The sequence below is a fragment of the Bufo bufo genome, chromosome 1, assembly GCF_905171765.1.
Source record: "Bufo bufo chromosome 1, aBufBuf1.1, whole genome shotgun sequence".
In the NCBI taxonomy this organism is placed as follows: domain Eukaryota; kingdom Metazoa; phylum Chordata; class Amphibia; order Anura; family Bufonidae; genus Bufo; species Bufo bufo.
In genome coordinates, this window is record NC_053389.1 from 549,263,168 (window position 1) to 549,285,695 (window position 22,528).

Consider the following 22,528-nt stretch of genomic DNA (forward strand, 5'->3'; position numbering starts at 1 on the left):
TGGATCACCAGGAGTGAAAGCAGGAACATGGAATATACATTGTACTGCAGCTGTTATCTATCTGGATGTACACAGGTCAGGGACCGTTCAATGGTAAATACATCTTCTTATCAGTATGTCATCAAATGTTCCTAAAGGTAAAAACAGTAATAAGCTCAAGGACCTTTTACACGGGCTAACAATCGGGCGAACGAGCACTCAATGTGATCACTGCCCTGTGTGAACAAATGAGCAAATGTAAGGTTACGTGCCCGCAGCCTCTGATACGAACACAATATTCTGCTGTCATAGGACAACCCTTTTTAGGACATGCAGCAGAAACAACCACATTTAGACTTGATAAAATGCAGACATTTCTGCAACAAATGTTCTACAGTACATGAGAACATCCCCCAATAAGTCCATCGACACGGAGTATGAACAGGATAACGGAGGCGCTTCCTCCAACTTTAGAGAACTGGAGCTATGCAATCATTTTGGTATTTCTGTTTGCCCTTTGCGTTTGTAGAAAAATGAAAGGTCACCATTTCATTCAGAAAAAGAGTTAATCTAAAGTCTTGTGTACAAATTTGAGGCCTTATTCTGACAAGACCACTAATTAGGCTTCAAAACTTTCTACAAAGCCCAAGTCTAAGAAAACTGCCAGATTCAGGTCAGTAAGTCCTAAAATTCTATCATTTCTTCTGCCTCAGCTTCTGAATTTTACAACACATTTTATCATGAAACATTCCCAAATCTATGAATAATTTACAAAACCTGGCATCCAACAATCACAAACAATGACAGCAAAGCTACACAGGGGAATGACATACATGACTACCATGCGTTAGTTGCTGGTTTTTGATAATAGCTGTACAAAATATAAAACCGTACAGTACAGACGAGATGATTATTGGAGTTCTCTTTTGGATGTTTTACAAATATAAATGAATGTACTTTAATGATGATTAACTTCCGGCTTCATTCCGAGAAAGGCAGGGCACTCCTCCATGGCAAGCTTAAAGGGGTTTCCTGAGTGTTTAATACTGATGACCTATTCTCAGGATAGGTCATCAGTATCTAATCGGTAGGGGTCGGTCGCCTGGGACCCCCGTCAATCATCTGTCTGAGAAGGCACCGGCACTCGCAGCAGTGCAACCTTCTCTCAGCTTTTCTTAGGCCAATGACGACACGTTCATCAGTCACGTGGCCTAGGAGCAGCTCAGCTCCATAGAAGTGAATGGGGCTGAGCGCGATACCACAGCCGCTATACAATGTACGATGCTGTACTTGGTAAGCACGGAGAAGGCCGCGGAACTCACAGGAGCACTGGTCTCTTCTCAAACAGCTGATTGGCTGGGGACCCCCACCGATCCGATACTGATGACCTACCCTGAGTATTGCTCATCAGTAGTAAAATCCCGGAAAACCCCTTTAAAGGGGGCTAGTTTAAAAGATTAACCTGACAGCATCTCACTAATGTGTATGTGGGGGGAGATCTCTGCCCATATTGGAATGAACATGGAAGCAGGGGTATAAGAGGGTCAATATTTCACGTTGGATAGAAATAGTCTCCACACCATAGAAATTGTTTCCACATTTCAAAATCTCTATCTTTTATTTTATTTTGCATTGATATAGCTATAAGAGGACTTTTTTGTGTGTGTGCAACCTATATTTTGTAATGGGGACCTTTTCTTATAGGCAGTGCCAAGCACCTAGGGACACAGGAGTCTGGAGGATGGCCCTGAGCAGCTAGATGAATGATGTAGCACCCATGCCAGCTTCAGATTGCAGTGAGCATGAAGCATCGCCTTGACACTCACTTAGATGCCATGTTTACAGCAGCCACATGCTGCTGATGGTATGGGCTCACCTCCTGAGCTTGTGCTACCACTGTGCCATAATAGTATAGAAACATAGAATGTGTCAGCAGATAAGAACCATTTGGCCCATCTAGTCTGCCCAATATACTAAATACTATGGATAGCCCCTGGCCCTATCTTATATGAAGGATGGCCTTATGCCTATCCCATGCATGCTTAAACTCCTTCACTGTATTTGCAGCTACCACTTCTGCAGGAAGGCTATTCCATGCATCCACTACTCTCTCAGTAAAGTAATAATTCCTGATATTACTTTTAGACCTTTGCCCCTCTAATTTAAAACTATGTCCTCTTATAGCAGTTTTTCTTCTTTTAAATATTCTCTCCTCTTTCACCTTGTTGATTCCCTTTATGTATTTAAAAGTTTCTATCATATCCCCTCTGTCTCGTCTTTCTTCCAAGCTATACATGTTAAGGTCCTTTAATCTTTCCTGGTAAGTTTTATCCTGCATCCAGTTTAGTAGCTCTTCTCTGAACTCTCTCCAAAGTATCAATATCCTTCTGGAGATATGGTCTCCAGTACTGAGCACAATACTCCAAATGAGGTCTCACTAGTGCTGTGTTGAGTGGCATGAGCACCTCCCTCTTTCTACTGGTAATGCCTCTCCCTATACACCCAAGCATTCTGCTAGCATTTCCTGCTGCTCTATGACATTGTCTGCCTACCTTTAAGTCTTCTGAAATAATGACCCCTAAATCCCTTTCCTCAGATACTGAGGTTAGGACTGTATCACAGATTTTATATTCTGCTCTTGGGTTTTTACGCCCCAGGTGCATTATCTTGTACTTATCAACATTAAATTTTAGTTGCCAGATTTTTGACCATTCCTCTAGTTTTCCTAAGTCCTTTTCCATTTGGTGTATCCCTCCAGGAACATCAACCCTGTTACAAATCTTTGTGTCATCAGCAAAAAGACACACCTGTCACTACCAGAGCTTTGGGACGTTCTCACAGCTCTGTTTCTCCACCCCTGTGATGATGTCACTACTAGAGCTGGGAGGAGTTTTCTGTTTCCTTCCTCCCAGCTGTTCCTCCTCCGTTTGATTTCCCTGCCTTTATATTCCCCCTCCTCCTATTGTAGGTGTGGATTATATTTCTCATTTGGGTTGTAGCTCTTGCTTGAGTATCTTCCCTTGTATGCTATCCTTTCACTGGACCTGTGTTCTGCTGCAGCAAGTACTCCGGATATTGCCAGCCTGTCTTTGGATCCGTCTTCACTGCGGCTGCAGCCCTTCAGCTAAGTGTGCTGACATTGCTGTGTATCTGTGTGTTTTCTGACTGGATCCGAGGCGACCACAGTTCCCTCCATATACTGAGCAGGGCACCGGTGGCCGTGCCCCTTCCACTATTGTAGGGGTTACAGTGGTCATCAGTCTTAGGTACGCGGGCATGCCTCCTTCCACCATTTGGATCCGGGCATGGGCTTAGCAGCATAGGGAGAGCTTTTGAGGGTCTGATAGGGGTCACCCTTTATCCTCCCTAGTTTGGGTCCGGTCAGTAGCTCTATTTTCTGTGCATGCTCTTGTTGCTCACATACAGCCGTGACAACACCTTACCATCGAGGCCTTCTGCAATTTCGCTGATAAAGATGTTAAACAATATGTGTCCCAGAACAGATCCCTGAGGTACCCCACTGGTAACAAGACCATGGTCTGAATATGCTCCATTGACTACAACCCTCTGTTGTCTGTCCCTCAGTCACTGCCTAATCCATTCAACAATATGGGAGTCCAAGCACAAAGACTGCAATTTATTGATAAGCCTTCTATGTGGGACAGTATCAAAAGCCTTACTGAAGTCCAGATAAGCGATGTCTACTGCACCTCCGCCATCTATTATTTTAGTGACCCAATCAAAAAAATCAATAAGATTAGTTTGACATGATCTCCCTGAAGTAAACCCATGCTGTATTTTTATCTTTCAATCTATGGGATTTTAGATGTTCCACAATCCTCTCCTCAAGTATGGTTTCTCTTAATTTCCCCACTATTGATGTCAGGCTTACTGGCCTATAGTTGCCCGATTCCTCCCTACTACCTTTCTTGTGAATGGGCACAACATTTGCTAATTTCCAATCTTCTGGGACGACTCCTGTTACCAGTGATTGGTTAAATAAATCTGTTAATGGTTTTGCTAGTACACCGCTAAGCTCTTTTAATAGCTTTGGGTGTATCCCATCAGGCCCCTGTGACTTATTTGTATTAATTTTAGACAGCTGACTTAGAACCTCTTCCTCTGTAAAGACACATGCATCAAAAGATTCATTAATCTTCCTTCCTAACTGAGGTCCTTTTCCTTAATTTTCCTTTGTAAAAACTGAACAGAAGTATTCATTGAGGCAGTCAGCAATTTCTTTATCTTCTTCCATATACCTTCCTTCTTTTGTTTTTAATTTGGTAATTCCTTGTTTTAGTTTCCTTTTTTCATTTATGTATCTGAAGAATGTCTTATTGCCTTTTTTCACTGACTGAGCTAATTTCTCTTCTGCCTGTGCTTTAGAAGTTCTGATAACTTGCTTGGCCTCTCTCTGCCTAATCTTATAAATTTGCCTGTCATCCTCGTTTTTTTATATTTTTTTATAATTACTAAATGCTATCTTTTGTTTTTAATGATTTTACCACAGTGGTCTCTACCTTTTTTTGCTTTTACTGACAAGCCTAATGCAATTATCTGTTGCCTTCAATAGTGCCACTTTTAAGTAGTCCCATTTCTTCTGGACTCCATTGAAACTGTTCCAATCTGATAGGGACTCGTATCCCACTAATCTAATTTTAGAAAAGTCAGTTTTTCTAAAATCTAAAACTTTTGTTTTTTTGTGGTGTGACTCAGTCACTGTACTTATAGTAAACAACACTGACTGGTGAACACTAGATCCCAAGCTTTCCCCTACAGTAATATAAAATACCAAATTCCCAATTGTGAATACTAAATCTAAAATGGCCTCCTTCCGGGTTGGCTCCTCAACTACTTGCTGTAGAGATAATCCCAGTAGGGAATTTAGAATATCTGTACTCCAGGCAGAACTAGCTATTTTGGTTTTCCAGTTTACATCAGGAAGATTAAAGTCTCCCATAATGATAACTTCCCCTTTCAATGTCATTTTAGCTATTTCCTCAACTGGTAGATCATCTAATTCTTTGATTTGGCTAGGTGGTCTATATATCACATCTACACAAGTTACCTTATGATTATCAAGCTGCAACATAACCCAAACTGACTCTAAATTGGTCTCGCTAGCTTGTATTAAATTAGATTTTTTGCTATCTTTCAAATACAGGGCCACCCCTCCCCATTTCTTGCCTTCTCTGTCTTTCCTATATAGAGAGAACCCTGGTATTGTTACATCCCAGTCGTTACTCCCATTGAACCATGTCTCAGTAACAGCCACTAAATCTATATTCTCAGATGCCATTATAGACTCAAGTTCATTGATCTTATTCCCTAAACTGCAAGCATTTGTAGCAAGAATCTGAGCTTGTCATTTCTTAAACTATGTGCTATTGGCATCTTCTGGCATTGTTCCGGGGGGCAGTTGGGCTGCTGGATTATCACTCATTTGCCCCCCTTTCCTAGTTTAAATGCTCCTTAGAAAATACTTTGAACTGTTCACTGAGGACATTCGTTCCCTTGAGAGAAAGATGCAAACCATCTTTCTTGTACAGTTCTTTCCCATTCCAACGAGAGCTAACATCAGACACAAAGCCAAACCCTTGGTTCAGACACCATTCACCAAGCCATACATTGAATTCTTTAATTCTTCCTGTCATGCTGAAGGTTATGAACAGGCAAAACTGCAGAGAATGAAACAGTCGATGCAACCTCCCATATATCATTACCAAGTGTGTGAAAAGCTTCCTTCACCTTTGAAACCTCATTGCAAGCCAGATCATTTGTCCCAAGATGGACAATAAAATCCACCTCCCTTTCCTGCTTTGCTTGCCTAACAATATTAAGGATACGTTGTCTGTCCCTGCTAGCGGTAGCACCAGGGAGACATCTCACAAAACCATTTTCCTCAAACTTTACACCTCTTATGATAGAATCACCCACCAACAGCTGCTTACTATCAGTCCTCACCTTCTCCTTTTTGTCTTTGGCTGCAGTCTTGCACACTTTAGGCATAGTAGATGATTGTTCCTCACCCACTGTGCCTGAGCCATCCTCCATGTTGCTCTTGCGCTCTGAAAGTGCTGCAAATGAATTATGGAGAGCCACAGACTGTAGGACATGTCTTCTATCCACAACTCTCAGTCTACCAGAACCTGCAGTAACCAATCTTCCATTTCTAGGGGGCCTCTGTGGCAGTGGCATTGCAACACTCTCAGCCTGAGTTTGTTTAACAGCTAATTTACAAATCTCAGATTTAAAAAATGCAATTTTCTGCTGCATTATGGAGAGCTGTCTACAGATCAGACAGCATCCAAACCTCCGAAGAGTGGAACCTGAAATAAAAGCACAACAATTCCGGCACAGAAACAGGTCTGCCAAAACGTTATAACTAACCTGTCATTCATCTCACAAAGGTGCCCAAGGGGATGCTCATGTCTTCCAGATGCCGCCCGCACCCGCCGCCGTTAGTGCCCAGCTCCTCCTTTGCTGTCATCAGCGCCGCCTCAGAATCCTTTGCTACGCCTCCGGCTCTCCCTCACTCCCCCGTCCTTCTTCTCTAACATCCCGCGCGTGCGCACAAGCCTCTGACAGGCTGGCGCCAGTGTTCAGGTCATCGGGAGGTTGAGCGAAGTGCCGGCGCATGCGCACTTCGCTCCATGAAGCCGAACTGAGAAGTCCGCACGGGCGCATCAGGCACAGGCCTGTGTTCACGCGCGGGATGTTAGAGAAGAAGGAGGGGGGAGTGAGGGAGAGCCGGAGGCGTAGCAAGGATTCTGAGGCGGCGCTGATGACAGCAAAGGAGGAGCTGGGCACTAACGGCGGCGGGTGCGGGCGGCATCTGGAAGACATGAGCATCCCCTTGGGCACCTTTGTGAGATGAATGACAGGTTAGTTATAATGTTTTTTAGACAAAATGAGCCTACAGATTTCGGTTATAAGACCACATTATGAATCGCTAGAGCTCCATGAACATAACCATATTTTTAAATGGGGGGGTAAAAAACTGGTGACAGAATCCCTTTAATCACCCTATGCTCATTTGCAATCAGACAATAGCAAAAACCTGTCTAACAAATTCCTTACCTGTTTTGAAGCACAGTGTCTGATTAGCCACCAAAAACACAGCTGAAGTTCTGCTGTTCTGAAGCACAGTGTCTGAGTAGCCACCAAAAACACAGCTGAAGTTCTGCTACAGTGGAAAAGCTCCAAGTTAGTCTCCTGAATATCTCAGATGCACTTAGTAATGCTGCACTTTGAGAATGCTGCAAGCTATAATATATACTGTATGGCACAGTACAATGAGTCTCTTCTAACAGCAACATAATAGTACAGCCCTATGCAGGAAGTACCCTAGAAAATGCATTACCAAATATATCCCAGCAATTTCTCCCCCCATCTTCCTGCTTGGTCTGCAGTAGGATATAAACATTTTTAAGGCTAGGCTTATGCCGGGAATTCTCCGCACTGGCTGCTGGAAAGCGTCCAGATCTCCACCGGACCCCATTATACTTAATGGGGCCGGTGGGCATTCAATCTGCATTCCGGCAATGCCTACTGAAAATTTACACCGCAGGTGTGAAACTAACCTAAACCCCTTCGATACGGATTTCTGCAAGATAATTTTACAGATCATGTGAAAATGCTGCAGACTGACATACAGTGGGGATAGGGTTACTTCCTGTTTCTTTTTCATTTATTTCTAGGTTTAGTGTTCACTTAAAACAGCATCAGTCACCATGATCAACCTGGTAGGGTTGATCATGGTGAGTAAAATGAGCCCTCTATTGCTGCAAACAGATGTACCGTTGCAGCATAAGTATAACATTTATTTTTATGCAAATGAGGTGGAGTTGTGCTGCAAAAAAAAAAAACGCACCACAAAAATATACCTGCGGTTATGGCACGCTTTCTTCCAGTAAAGGGAAAACACAACCAAACTGAATCACAAAATAGAGTTACATTCATGTAAATCTGTTGTGTTTTCCATTTGCCACAAGAAAACTCACCATAAACACAGGTATATTGTTGCAAAAACCACATGCATTTTTTTGTGTGTTTTTATTTTTCCGCACCAAGAACACAGCACAGCTGCAACATGTAGCAGCAGCCTTAGGGCTGTATTGCACCAACAGTTTAGGCTACTTTCACACTGGCGTTTTGGTTTCCGTTTGTGAGATCCGTTCAGGGATCTCACAAGCGGTCCAAAACGGATCAGTTTTGCCCTAATGCATTCTGAATGGAAAAGGATCCACTCAGAATGCATCAGTTTGCGTCCATTCCGCTCTGGAGGCGGACACCAAAACGCTGTGTTTGGGTGTCCACCTGACGATGCAGAGGCAAACTGATCCGTCCTGGCACACAATGTAAGTCAATGGGGACGGATCCGTTTTCACTGACACAATAGAAAACTGATCCATCCCCCATTGACTTTCAATGGATCCGTTTTGGCAATGTTAAAGATAATACAAACTGATCCTTTCTGAATGGATGCATGCGGTTGTATTATCGGTGCGGATCAGTCTGTGCAGATCCATGACTGATACGCACCAAACGCGAGTGTAAAAGTACCCTTAACTGACAGATTTTCTGACCAGTTATTTGTGAGATGGCCGTTTACACACACAGACCTTTTGTTATACACACCAACTATTGGTCTGATTGGACAGAAATTGGTCAGATAATCTGTTTGTGTAATACAGCCCTTAGTATCATGAATTTCACCCTTGTAGTCAGTACAATTACTGGCATGCAGACAATCTTGTTATCAGAGCTCAATAGTCCACTTTACGCAATACCTAGATTAACACAAAACCCTCCAGGATTTGCCAGGATGCTGTAATTTAGTAGATTATCTTTACACACAGAACCATAGAGGACTATGGACACATCATCACTGGGTGCCACATAAATAACTCTGCTGTATGGGGATGAATGATCGTTACTGTGATTATCTGCCCCCATCCAGTTTTATTGTTGGCAGCACACCCTTGTTAACACAGGGCAATGTACCGCAGAAAAATGAAGAGATTGTGTGCCGCATAAACAATCGGATCAGCCAACAATTGTTTCCTTTTCTGAATGTTCATTCCCGAGAATCAGGCCAAGTTTTCAGCCTATGTAAGGGTATGAAACGTGGCAGTCATGTGGCGCTTGTGACATAGCCACGCTGCGTTCCAGTATCACTCGGCTGTACGGGCTGCAGCAGGCTCTAGTTAAACTAATGAGACCACACTGTTTCGTCCATCCACCGCTTTGACAATACAATACAGTACAATACAATACAGATCGACTAAACAGTGCGGTCTCGATTTAATTAGAGCCCACAGCAGCCCATACACAGTCCTAGGCACCTTGTGCACTGATTTTTTTATATAAATTTGGATCTGTCTGATAAGACAACAGAAATTCCAGAAATATGTTCATTGCCATGTGTCCTTGCAGCAAAGGAAAGCGGTGTTCACATTGTAATCGGAGGAATCCTCCATCAGAAATTCCTTCATATTTATCCGAAAAAAAAATTACGCAGCATGCTGCACTATTCCAAGTAATGTACCCTAAATCGCTGAATAATGTGCTGTCAGTGTAATCCCGGGGAGAAAACAAATACTACTAACAGTGGGCTGGGAACTCCTTGCAAAGATAAAAGTAACTTTTAATTACCGTAGATAATTAAGATAATAGATCAACAACTCTGCCTAAAATCCATGTTGGGTCAGAGGTATGATATAGGTGGAGGTCTGTAGTGGCTGGATGAGGTCAAAAAAATATCTGAAAGCTTAATGGCGGGTTGCTGATAGCCTATGTAAGCTTACCCTGATCGACCCTAGTCTTATCATGGGGATCATCTGGGTAGTCAGAGCACCCGCCCTGATAATAGCGACCCCCAGCCTCTGGAACCTTGGACCTAATCTTGTATGAGCCTACTAACTAATACACCCTCAGTCCTCCAACGCGTTTCGCCGTGATAAACAGCTCATCAGGGAGCGGCGTAGCGGGTAGTCAGTGTATGTAGTGGCGAGCGCTATGTGCGCTCGTTTTCCTTTTAAGCAAATGGCTCCACCCATCTCGGGGTTCGTCGGCGCTCATATCCAATAGCGTGCGGAGGGTTGGAACCAGCTAGGTCTGCACGGCTTTCACTCCACTCCGCACATGTTATGTAGGTCTGAGCGAGACAAGGGGCGGGATGGTTACCTAGGGGACAGAAAGACGCTTCCCCGACAGGTTTCTTTATACAGCGCATAGCGATCAATTGACACTACGGCTATATCGCACCTTGCACTACTTTAATGCAGTACAACAGGTGAAGTTCAGTTGATACATAGTGTGTATATATCTATACAGCGGCAGAAGGTAGTATTTTATGCAGAGAGCTAACGAAATGTACAGTTGAATATAACACAACATAATATAGCATATAGCACGATCCGTTCCGATCAAGTAACAACATGAGATGATATATGATGAATTCATATGCCCAATAGGGCATCAAAAATGGTTACATAATATCACAGGTAATACTGCCAAAAGACCATAATGTATATAATTCAAAAGTACACTATATATTAATTCTCTAAAAAGAAATCGGGTATATGAATAGTTTAAATAAATGGCTTAAAGGAAAGGACTTCATTCAAGCCGTAAGGGGTGAGACTTTTCAATGTAAAAATCCACCTTTAGGGTCCATTCACACGTCCGTAGTGTATTGCTGATCCGCAAATTGCGGATCCGCAATACACCTGGCCGGCACCCCCATAGAAATGCTCTATTTTCTTGCGAAGCTGCGGACCGGAAGATCGGGAAGGGGGGCGCTTCGGAAATGCGGAGAGCACATACTGTGCTCTCCGCATCTCTTCCAGCCCAACAGAGAATGAATGGGTCCGCACCCGTTCCGTACAATTGTGGAACGGGTGCGGACAACACTTGCGGACGTGTGAATGGAGCCCGATTCTGCTCTCAAAATAATGTTATCCCAATCACCCCCTTGTGCTTTCTGGGATACATGTTGAATTCCTATGAATTAGATGGATAGTGGATTTCCATCATGGATATGATTCACATGCCTGCCTTCAGAAGTATCTTTTTTGTTTAATATGTCATTAAAGTGGTCCCTTATTTTTTGCCTGAATTCTCTCTTAGTCTTGCCTATGTAGTCAAAAGGGCAGCTACATTTAGCTGGATAAATGACTCCACTCGTCTGAAGTCATGAATTTCATATTCGCAATTTGTGTATGTAGATCTAAACGTTTTAGTGACCAAAATTTGGACACAGGCAACACAGATGACACATCTAAACGTCCCTTTCGGACCCAGGAGTAAATTTGCATAAGACGGTGCACAAGTGCTCCCCATAGCAGTGCCCCTGAGCTGGTGGTAATAACAGCCATTGAACATAAAATGATTACGAGTCAAGTTGAATTCGAAGAGATCCAGAACAAACTCATTATGAGTTGCCAGAGCTATATCTCTGGTAACTAGAAAGCTTTTTACTGCTCCAAGTCCCAGTTGGTGACGAATGGAACTATAGAGTGATTCTACGTCTATTGACGCAAGAAGCATGTCATCAGCCATAGAGATTCCATCCAATCTAAGGAGCAGATCCAATGTATCCCTGATGTAGGATGGGAATGCTTCTACAAAGGTCACGGTCACAAGAAGAAGGGTATTATAACAATAGAAGAGCCTAAATTTATTAATAATCAACATACTACATCTATATTTTATTACTTACCAAAAGTGCATAAGTCAGAAACCCATCCGCCAGGGAGACCCATAATATAGGGTATCGGAAGCCTAACCTCTAATTTGTCAAAATATGTGGATGTTGTTTTACAAAATTATGTTCAAAAACTCCCAGCTTATTTGAAGGACACTAAACACATCCTACAAATTCTGGAGACTATAGAGTAGTAATTCTGAAACGATTCATCGATTAAATCAATGAATACGAGGCAAAAAAATCCTCAATGCAATTTCCCTGCATCAAGAAATCGTTTGAATCACATGACCACGGAGCGTGAGTGAAATGAAGCTTCTCACTCACCGCTCCGTGGCCTCCCGAGTCCCAACTCGGCAGGGCGCTGCAGGGCCATGCGTACAGCTGTGATTTGGCATGTATAAAGAGATATGAGAGGGAGGTGGGGGGATGGAGAGGGGTTAATGGGGGTACATGTGATTTGGCATGTATAAAGTTATTGGCGGGGGGGTTAATGGGGGCATCTGTGATTTGGCATGTATAAAGTTATTGGTTTGGAGAGGGGTTAGAGAGGACCTTTCACTAGAATAAAAAATGTAAACTAAGTATACAGACATGGAGAGCGGCGCCCAGGGATCTCCCTGCACTTACTATTATCCCTGGGCGCCGCTCCGTTCTCCCGGTATAGGCTCCGGTATCTTCATATGTTAGGCTCCACCCAGTGGAACCTGCCGGCGTCTCCTTCTCCCAGGCTGTAGCGCTGGCCAATCGCAGCGCTCAGCTCATAGCCTGAGAGAAAAAAATAACTCAGGCTATGAGCTTAGCACTGCGATTGGCCAGCGCTACAGCCTGGGAGAAGGAGACGCCGGCAGGTTCCACTGGGTGGAGCCGAACATATGAAGATACCGGAGGCTATACAGGGCGAATGGAGCGGCGCCCGGGGATAACAGTAAGTGCAGGGGATCCCTGGGCGCCGCTCTCCATGTCTGTATAGTTAGTTTACATTTTTTATTCTAGTGAAAGGTCCTCTTTAATGGGGACACCTGTGATTTGGCATGGAGGGGCTGATGGCAGCGCAATTATAGGGGCACTGGGGGGGACATGGAGTGGCTGCTGATCTGATGGCACTGGGGAAGTGGGGGACATGGCAATGGATGGCATGAGGGTCTGGCTCTGATTGCACTGCAGCAAGGGAGGGTGTGATCATGGTGGCATGGGGGTCTGATTGTGGGCTTGCGGCATGGGGGGTACTTATCTGTGGCTGAGATCTGTGAGTCTGATTTGGGGGGGGTGTAGTTGGATCTGATAATCTGTGTTCTGATGAAAATCAGATGTAATAAATAAAAATATTGTTTTTATAAAGCAATACGCTATTTTAAGGTTTTTCTTATTAGATTACTCAATTAAATCGTAAAAAAATATCAATAGAATACTCGATTACTAAAATATTTGTTTACTGCAGCCCTACTATATAGTGGAAATCTGACTACATTCTAGGCACTTTAGATGTCACATCTCTCTATACCATAATAGAAAAGAATAAAAAGGTAGGGAGGCGGCAGAATATTTTTTAAATAAAGAGAAAAATTACCACATGAACAAATCTAATTAATCGGGGAGTGCATAATGTTCATTTTAAATAATAATTATTTTAAATAGGAGTATACTTTTTATTTAAAAATGTGAAGGACCACGATAGGGACCAGATTCGCGCCGAGTTTCGCTAATATCTATATGGGGAGGTGGGAGGAGCTTGCCATTTACCCCAATGGCGTGCTCTGTGCGAATGTGGAATTTTTTATGGATATAAATAAAAATTACTTATTTACAATTACGCCTACTTTCAGTAAGAAGGAGGTAAATATTTAGGATTTAGCTATATTGATTCAGAATAGCCAAATACATACTCAAATGTATTACAAACCAACAGACAGTAACAGTTTTATCTCATTGGATAGTTGCCATTTACCAATATGGCTTATTAATATCCCCCGAAGCCAATATATCAGATTGAGGAGGAACTGTACGATGGTAGAACAATTTGAATTCTCTTCATAAGAAATTTGAAGAAAAAGGCTACAAAATGAAGGAATTAGAAAAAATAAAATAAGAAGTAAAACAGATTGATAGATTTTATATAAGGTGACCGTGGGTAATGAAAACGAAAGTAAGGAAAAGGATTAAATTGATTTCAAAGTTCCTATAATATTGCAATATAGTGAAAAGGAGAAGGTTTTTTAAAAAATAAAATAAAATGGAAAATGTCACTGGGACATTGTGAAGCAAGATAAGGTGATAGGGGAAAAACTATCCCAATATCCTAGGTTTATTTTTAAAAGCAAAAAATTTGGGGAATTTAGTAGCTCCCTCTATTAAAACTAACATGAATAGAAATCAAAAGATAATCAAAATAACAAAAAAATAAATAAAATAAAATCATAGTAAAAAGAAAGGCTTTTTGCCTATAAAATATGTAAAGAGTGTCCATTTTTTAAATGTAAAAAAACCATTACAGAATAAAAAATGCATTGAAAATTTACAAAATCAATAGTTACCTTACTTGTCATTCAAGTGGAGTTATTTATTATATCAGATGCCCCTGTGAGAAATTCTACGTGGGAAGAACAAATCGGACACTACAAATCAGAATAAGTGAGCATATAAGGAATATAAATAAAAAATTTGACGGTCACCCACATTCACGACATTACAGAGAAAAACATGGAGGGAAGTTTGGGGGTTCTACTTTTGGAGGTACTGAACAAATAAAATCAGATACAAGAGGGGTGGATTATATCAAACTCATGTCTAGAAACTAGAGTAAATGGATTTACAATTTGAATAGTCTAGCACCAACGGGACTGAACGAGGAGATAGAACTGTTTGCCTTTCAGTGAATGTATATTAGTATGGAAAAAGGAGAAATAATATACAGTGGGGCAAAAAAGTATTTAGTCAGCCACCAATTGTGCAAGTTCTCCTACTTAAAAAGATGAGAGAGGCTGGAATGTTTATCATAGGTACACTTCAACTATGAGAGACAGAATGGGGGGAAAGAATACAGGAAATTACATTGTAGGATTTCTAATAAAATAAGTATTTGGTCACCTACAAACAAGCAAGATTTCTGTCTCTCAAAGACCTGTAATTTCTTTAAGAGGCTCCTCTGTCCTCCACTCGTTACCTGTATTAATGGCACCTGTTTGAACTTGTCATCAGTATAAAAGACACCTGTCCACAACCTCAAACAGTCACACTCCAAACTCCACTATGGCCAAGACCAAAGAGCTGTCGAAGGACACCAGAAACAAAATTGTAGACCTGCACCAGGCTGGGAAGACTGAAACTGCAATAGGCAAACAGCTTGGTGTGAAGAAATCAACTGTGGGAGCAATTATTAGAAAATGGAAGACATACAAGACCACTGATAGTCCACCTCAATCTGGGGCTCCACGCAAGATCTCACCCCATGGGTTCAGAATGATCACAAGAACGGTGAGCAAAGATCCCAGAACCACACGGGGGACCTAGTGAATGACCTGCAGAGAGCTGGGACCAAAGTAACAAAGTGTCACGGGTAGAGTCACGGGAATCAAGATAGAGCGGAGGTGCACCCCCTGAGCTGCCACCAAGTCCCCTGTCCCTGCCTACTTGCACCACCCGCCCTAGGTGACGGAGCGCAACTGGGCGACAGTCCCTAACCTACTAAGTGCAAGCAGAGAGACAGCAGGTAAGAGGACAGCCACTGAGAAGTTACAATAAGCGTACAAGAGATAGAACAAAAAGGGAAGGCGAGGCGGGTCAACTAGCGAGGTCAGTCCAGGAGGTCACGTCAGAACAAGGGAGGAGGCAAAGACAAATCCGTAAACAAGCCGAGGTCAAAATCTGAGAGGTAGCGTCAAGGTACAGGGAGCAGGCAGAAGAGGTGTCAAGAGGCGGATCGAGGTTCAATTCCAGAGGTAGCTTAATAACAATAAAGTACACAGCCTATAGGACGAAAATCACAGGCAACCTATAGCCAGCAGGCCGCCTGTATTTATAGTGGGGAGTGAGGGTCATGGGACGTGGCCAGCGTCACATGACCGACAGACAGACAAGTCGAGCACCGAGTGATCAGCTCGGCGCTCAAGGCAGACCTAAGAGCAGGGAGCCTCCCAGCTAGCACAGCCGCCCCCGGGAACGAGGCCAAACACAGATCCTCGCTCCCGAAGCTAAGCAGCAGGTCTGCGGCTGATGGGAGACCGAGTGCGCCTTTGGCGCCCCGTTACACAAAGGCTACCATCAGTAACACACTACGCCGCCAGGGACTCAAATCCTGCAGTACCAGACGTGTTCCCCTGCTTGGTAAAAACTCAACTCGTTGTGTTTGGAGGAGAAAGAATGCTGAGTTGCATCCAAAGAACACCATACCTACTGTGAAGCATGGAGGTGGAAACATCATGCTTTGGGGCTGTTTTTCTGCAAAGGGACCAGGACGACTGATACATGTAAAGGAAAGAATGAATGGGGCCGTGTATCGTGAAAACCTCCTTCCATCAGCAAGGGCATTGAAGATGAAACGGCTCTTTAATCATGACAATGATCCCAAACACACTGCCCGGGCAACGAAGGAGTGGCTTCGTAAGAAGCATTTCAAGTTCCTGGAGTGGCCTAGCCAGTCTCCAGATCTCAACCCCATAGAAAACCTTTGGAGGAAGTTGAAAGTCCGTGTTGCCCAGCGACAGCCCCAAAACATCACTGCTCTAGAAGAGATCTGCATAGAGGAATGGGCCAAAATATCAGCAACAGTGTGTGAAAACCTTGTGAAGACTAAGGGCTCTTTCACACCTGCGTTATTGTCTTCCGGCATAGAGTTCCGTCGTCGGGGCTCTATGCCGGAAGAATCCTGATCAGGATTATCCTAATGCATTCTGAATGGAGAGAAATCCGTTCAGGATGCATCAGGATGTCTTCAGTTCCGGAACGGAACGTTTTTTGGCCGGAGAAAATACCGCAGCATGCTGCGCTTTTTGCTCCGGCCAAAAATCCGGAACACTTGCCGCAAGGCCGGATCCGGAATTAATGCCCATTGAAAGGCATTGATCCGGATCCGGCCTTAAGCTAAACGTCGTTTCGGCGCATTGCCGCATCCGACATTTAGCTTTTTCAGAGTGGTTACCATGGCTGCCGGGACGCTAAAGTCCTGACAGCCATGGTAAGTGTAGTGGGGAGCAGGGGAGCAGTGTACTTACCGTCCGTGCGGCTCCCCGGGCGCTCCAGAGTGACGTCAGGGCGCCCCAAGCTCATGGATCATGTGATCGCATGGATCACGTCATCCATGCGCATGGGGCGCTCTGACGTCATTCTGGAGCGCCCGGGGAGCCGCACGGACTGTAAGTATACCGCTCCCCCGCTCCCCACTACTACTATGGCAACCAGGACTTTAATAGCGTCCTGGGTGCCATAGTAACGCTGAACGCATTTGGAAGACGGTTCCGTCTTCAAATGCTTTCAGTACACTTGCGTTTTTCCGGATCCGGAGTGTAATTCCGGCAAGTGGAGTACACGCCGGATCCGGACAACGCAAGTGTGAAAGAGGCCTTACAGAAAACGTTTGACCTCTGTCATTGCCAACAAAGGGTATATGACAAAGTATTGAGATGAACTTTTGTTATTGACCAAATACTTATTTTTCACCATCATTTGCAAATAAGGCAGGACGGATCCGACAGGCTGTTTACGGATCCGACAGGCTGTTTACCCTGTCGGATCCGTCCTTCCGCTATTTCGCCGTGCCGCCGCTCCGTCCCCATCGACTAAAATGGGGACGGAGCTCCGGCACAGTACGGCAGTTCACGGTGAGAGGCCGCCGGACTAAAAAGTTGTACATGCAGGACTTTTAGTCCGGCGGCCTTTTGCCGTGCTGCGCCGGAGCTCCGCCCCCGTCCCCATTCTAGTCAATGGGGACGGAGCGGTGGTCCGTCGGCACGGCGAAATAGGGTCAACAGCATGTCGGATCCGTCCTGCCGCAAGTGTGAAAGTAGCCTAAATTCTTTAAAAATCTGACAATGTTATTTTCTGGAATTTTTTTTCTCATTATGTCTCTCATAGTTGAGGTATACCTATGATGAAAATTACAGGCCTCTCTCATCTTTTTAAGTGGGAGAACTTGCACAATTGGTGGCTGACTAAATACTTTTTTGCCCCACTGTATATATATATATATATATATATATATATATATATATATATACATATACACTGCTCAAAAAAATAAAGGGAACACTTAAACAACACAATGTAACTCCAAGTCAATCACACTTCTGTGAAATCAAACTGTCCACTTAGGAAGCAACACTGAGTGACAATCAATTTCACATGCTGTTGTGCAAATGGAATAGACAACAGGTGGAAATTATAGGCAATTAGCAAGACACCCCCAATAAAGGAGTGGTTCTGCAGGTGGTGACCACTTCTCAGTTCCTATGCTTCCTGGCTGATGTTTTGGTCACTTTTGAATGCTGGCGGTGCTTTCACTCTAGTGGTAGCATGAGACGGAGTCTACAACCCACACAAGTGGCTCAGGTAGTGCAGCTTATCCAGGATGGCACATCAATGCGAGCTGTGGCAAGAAGGTTTGCTGTGTCTGTCAGCGTAGTGTCCAGAGCATGGAGGCGCTACCAGGAGACAGGCCAGTACATCAGGAGATGTGGAGGAGGCCGTAGGAGGGCAACAACCCAGCAGCAGGACCGCTACCTCCGCCTTTGTGCAAGGAGGAACAGGAGGAGCACTGCCAGAGCCCTGCAAAATGACTCTCCAGCAGGCCACAAATGTGCATGTGTCTGCTCAAACGGTCAGAAACAGACTCCATGAGGGTGATATAAGGGCCCGACGTCCACAGGTGGGGGTTGTGCTTACAGCCCAACACCGTGCAGGACGTTTGGCATTTGCCAGAGAACACCAAGATTGGCAAATTCGCCACTGGCGCCCTGTGCTCTTCACAGATGAAAGCAGGTTCACACTGAGCACATGTGACAGACGTGACAGAGTCTGGAGACGCCGTGGAGAACGTTCTGCTGCCTGCAACATCCTCCAGCATGACCGGTTTGGCATTTGGTCAGTAATGGTGTGGGGTGGCATTTCTTTGGAGGGCCGCACAGCCCTCCATGTGCTCGCCAGAGGTAGCCTGACTGCCATTAGGTACCAAGATGAGATCCTCAGACCCCTTGTGAGACCATATGCTGGTGCGGTTGGCCCTGGGTTCCTCCTAATGCAAGACAATGCTAGACCTCATGTGGTTGGAGTGTGTCAGCAGTTCCTGCAAGACGAAGGCATTGATGCTATGGACTGGCCCGCCCGTTCCCCAGACCTGAATCCAATTGAACACATCTGGGACATCATGTCTCGCTCTATCCACCAACGTCACGTTGCACCACAGACTGTCCAGGAGTTGGCAGATGCTTTAGTCCAGGTCTGGGAGGAGATCCCTCAGGAGACCGTCCGCCACCTCATCAGGAGCATGCACAGGCGTTGTAGGGGGGGTCATACAGGCACGTGGAGCCACACACACTACTGAGCCTCATTTTGACTTGTTTTAAGGACATTACATTAAAGTTGGATCAGCCTGTAGTGTGTTTTTCCACTTTAATTTTGAGGGTGACTCCAAATCCAGACCTCCATGGGTTGAAAAATTTGATTTCCATTTTTTTATTTTTGTGTGATTTTGTTGTCAGCACATTCAACTATGTAAAGAACAAAGTATTTCAGAAGAATATTTAATTAACTCAGATCTAGGATGTGTTATTATTGTGTTCCCTTTATATTTTTGAGCAGTGTATATATATATATATGTATATATAAAAGGAAGAATACCGTGGCAAATACAGGATAGTAAGATATTTTATAGAAAGGTTAGTGCAACTATAAATTGATACTATTTTACCTTCTAATAAACATGTTACATAATGTGGGACAGCATATGTTGATACAGATAAGAGACATGGAGAGCGATTATGGGAGGCTTGTGTCAGAATATTAGTTTCCTATTTCAAAGGTGCTGGTTAGTATTACTATGGAGACGGACACCTATAAAACCTTAAGTTGCAAGAATCACACTTATCCCTGATGAAGGAATTCAAGTATTCCAAAACGCGTTGAAATGTGTGGACTCAGGAGGCATCCGTAGGTACGAGCGTATGACGTCACACTAAAGGCCCGTTCTCCTGTGAACAACAGTGCGGCTTCTCCTCGTGCGCCCGAGCTACCGGCCAGAGCCGTGCGCCTGGGAAGGAGGAAGTTGAAGATTGCGATATCCTCTATCTGTCTTTGCAACATTGAAACTGGAACCAATCGGAACAGGATTCAGACCATATCACCAACGGCAAGTACCGGTTGTGTTTCGTACATTTCTTAGATTTGTTTTATGTCAGCGTGGGTTCGGTTTCTTTGACTATTAGCTTTTTGCAACAGATAGGGTATTGGCAGTTAACCCTTGTAATCACGAACCAAGCAGCGATCTAATTAACACAGTGTGGATTTTGTGGCGGCAGCGCTGGTATTAATTAAAGGGGTTGTTCGGGTTCAGAGCTGAACCCGGACATACCCATATTTTCACCCAGGCTGACGCTGACGCTAAATCGCGCAGGGTACGGACTCTTTTGTTCGCAACACACTGCCGGGCGGAAGCTTCCGCCTGGCAGTGTGTTCGGTGACGTCATTGGCTCTGATGGACGAGCTTTAGCGCTGTCTTAGCCGTTTTATTGGCTAGGGCAGCGCTAAAGCCCGCCCATTACTGCAGGTGACATCAGCGGGCTTCCTGGCAGCCCCATGGAGAGCCCAGTACGTCACCGGAACTCTTGAAAATGCCTTTGCCCTGTGAGATTTAGCGCAGGGCAAAGGAGAGCATCAGAGCATGAACTGCTCCGATGCTTAAAGAGGACCTTTCACCGATTCTTACCCTATGAACTAAGTATACATACATGTGGAGCGGCGCCCGGGGATCTCTCTGCACTTACTATTATCCCCGGGCGCCGCTCCGTTCTCCTGCTATGTCCTCCGGTATCTCCGTTCCCTAAGTTATGGTAGGCGGAGTTATGGTAGGCGGAGCTCTGCGCTGCGATTGGCCAGCGCTAGGGCAGACTCCGCCTACCATAACTTAGGGACTGGTATCTCCGCCTACTATAACTTAGTGAGCGGAGATACCGGAGGGCATAACGGGAGAACGGAGCGGCGCCCGGGGATAATAGTAAGTGCAGTGAGATCCCCGGGCGCCGCTCTACATGTCTGTATAGTTAGTTCATAGGGTAAGAATCGGTGAAAGGTCCTCTTTAAGTAAGGAGGGGTGCCTGGGTGAAAATGGGCATATGTCCTGCTTCAGCTCTGAACCCGGATAACCCCTTTAACTAGTTATAGTAAGTTTACAGATAAGGTTTATTAGATGACTAGCACAAAGTGAAAGGCAGCATTGTTCCCCATCTAGATAAAAGTCCTATTCTTGTCTGCAAAATGGACAGGAATAGGACATTTTCAATTGTCTTTGCGAAGCCGAGGAACGGACTCCCGCCTGTGCTGTTGGCATGGTTTTGTGGCCCCATAGAGATGAATGGGTCTGCATCTATTCTGCAAAAAACGTGGATCAGAAGCAAACTGAAACCACAGAGAGTGCCACAGAATATCGGATTGTCACTTCTATGGTCAGATGTCTGCAGTGACATCTCCATCTGGTGAAGCAAGGATCCGACATGCAGAATTTCCATCTCATCCACATGGTTGCCCCCAAGAGAAGCAGCGCCAGAGGGGCCCGGTGGCCGCTTATCCCACTGTCCAGCACAGGAGTCAGGGGAAATAGCTGACAACTTCCAGCACTCACCTGTCCGCCTCCAGCCCGTCTCCCGCCATCCCCGGCTCCGCAGTCAGGAGGCCCCTTGGATCTGCAGCTCTTCTCTGGGGCGCAGGGCACAAGTCACTGCCGGGCCTGTTACTCTGAAGGAAGCTGTCAATGCGGTGCTTGCCGGTGACAGACACAGCGAGTAACTGCTGCCAGCTCCTCCTCACCACCATGTCACTGCGGCCCGCCCACCCTGGTCACCGGCCCCGGGGAGCGGCGGTTACTTGGAGCACCGGGTGTGACACAAGGTGCTGGGCCCAACCGGTAGTAGGAGGAGTCGGGCCACCACCACACGCATTGCATTTGCACAACATGGAGACTCCGAAATTCCACCTGTAAAACGCGTGCCTCCCACAGCGCCGCCCCTAGAGAATTGACTAAAACAGCTGCACTTGTGGTACACTGGCATAGTGACCCCATAATACAGCCGCAGTGCTTTCCACAGGGCTGCCCCTAGAGAAATGACTGGCTGCACTTGTGGTACACTGGCATAGTGACCCCATAATACAGCCGCAGTGCCTTCCACAGGGCTGCCCCTAGAGAAATGACTGGCTGCACTTGTGGTACACTGGCATAGTGACCCCATAATACAGCCGCAGTGCCTTCCACAGGGCCGCCCCTAGAGAAACGACTAGCTGCACTTGTGGTACACTGGCATAGTGACCCCATAATACAGCCACAGTGCCTACCACAGGGCTGCCCCTAGAGAAATGACTAGCTACACTTGTGGTACACTCGCATAGTGACCCCTAGAGAAACGACTAGCTGCACTTGTGGTACACTGGCATAGTGACCCCATAATACAGCCACAGTACCTTCCACAGGGCTGCCCCATGAGAAATGACTGGCTGCACTTGTGGTACACTCGCATAGTGACCCCTAGAGAAATGACTGGCTGCACTTGTGGTACACTGGCATAGTGACCCCATAATACAGCCGCAGTGCCTTCCACAGGGCTGCCCCTAGAGAAATGACTGGCTGCACTTGTGGTACAC

At 45.1% G+C, this 22,528-nt stretch overlaps 1 protein-coding gene across 1 annotated transcript in view; it reads right to left on the reverse strand.

Annotated features, from left to right (window-relative positions):
* Positions 1–21,819, reverse strand: part of NAPEPLD (N-acyl phosphatidylethanolamine phospholipase D) — a 47,460-nt gene extending 25,641 nt beyond the window's left edge. Inside the window, exon 1 of the mRNA XM_040412493.1 lies at positions 21,516–21,819. Within this exon, the coding sequence (XP_040268427.1) occupies positions 21,516–21,706 (191 nt within the window). The 5' untranslated portion in view covers positions 21,707–21,819. The remainder of the gene's footprint in view (positions 1–21,515) is intronic.
* Positions 21,820–22,528: the final 709 nt, after the last annotated feature.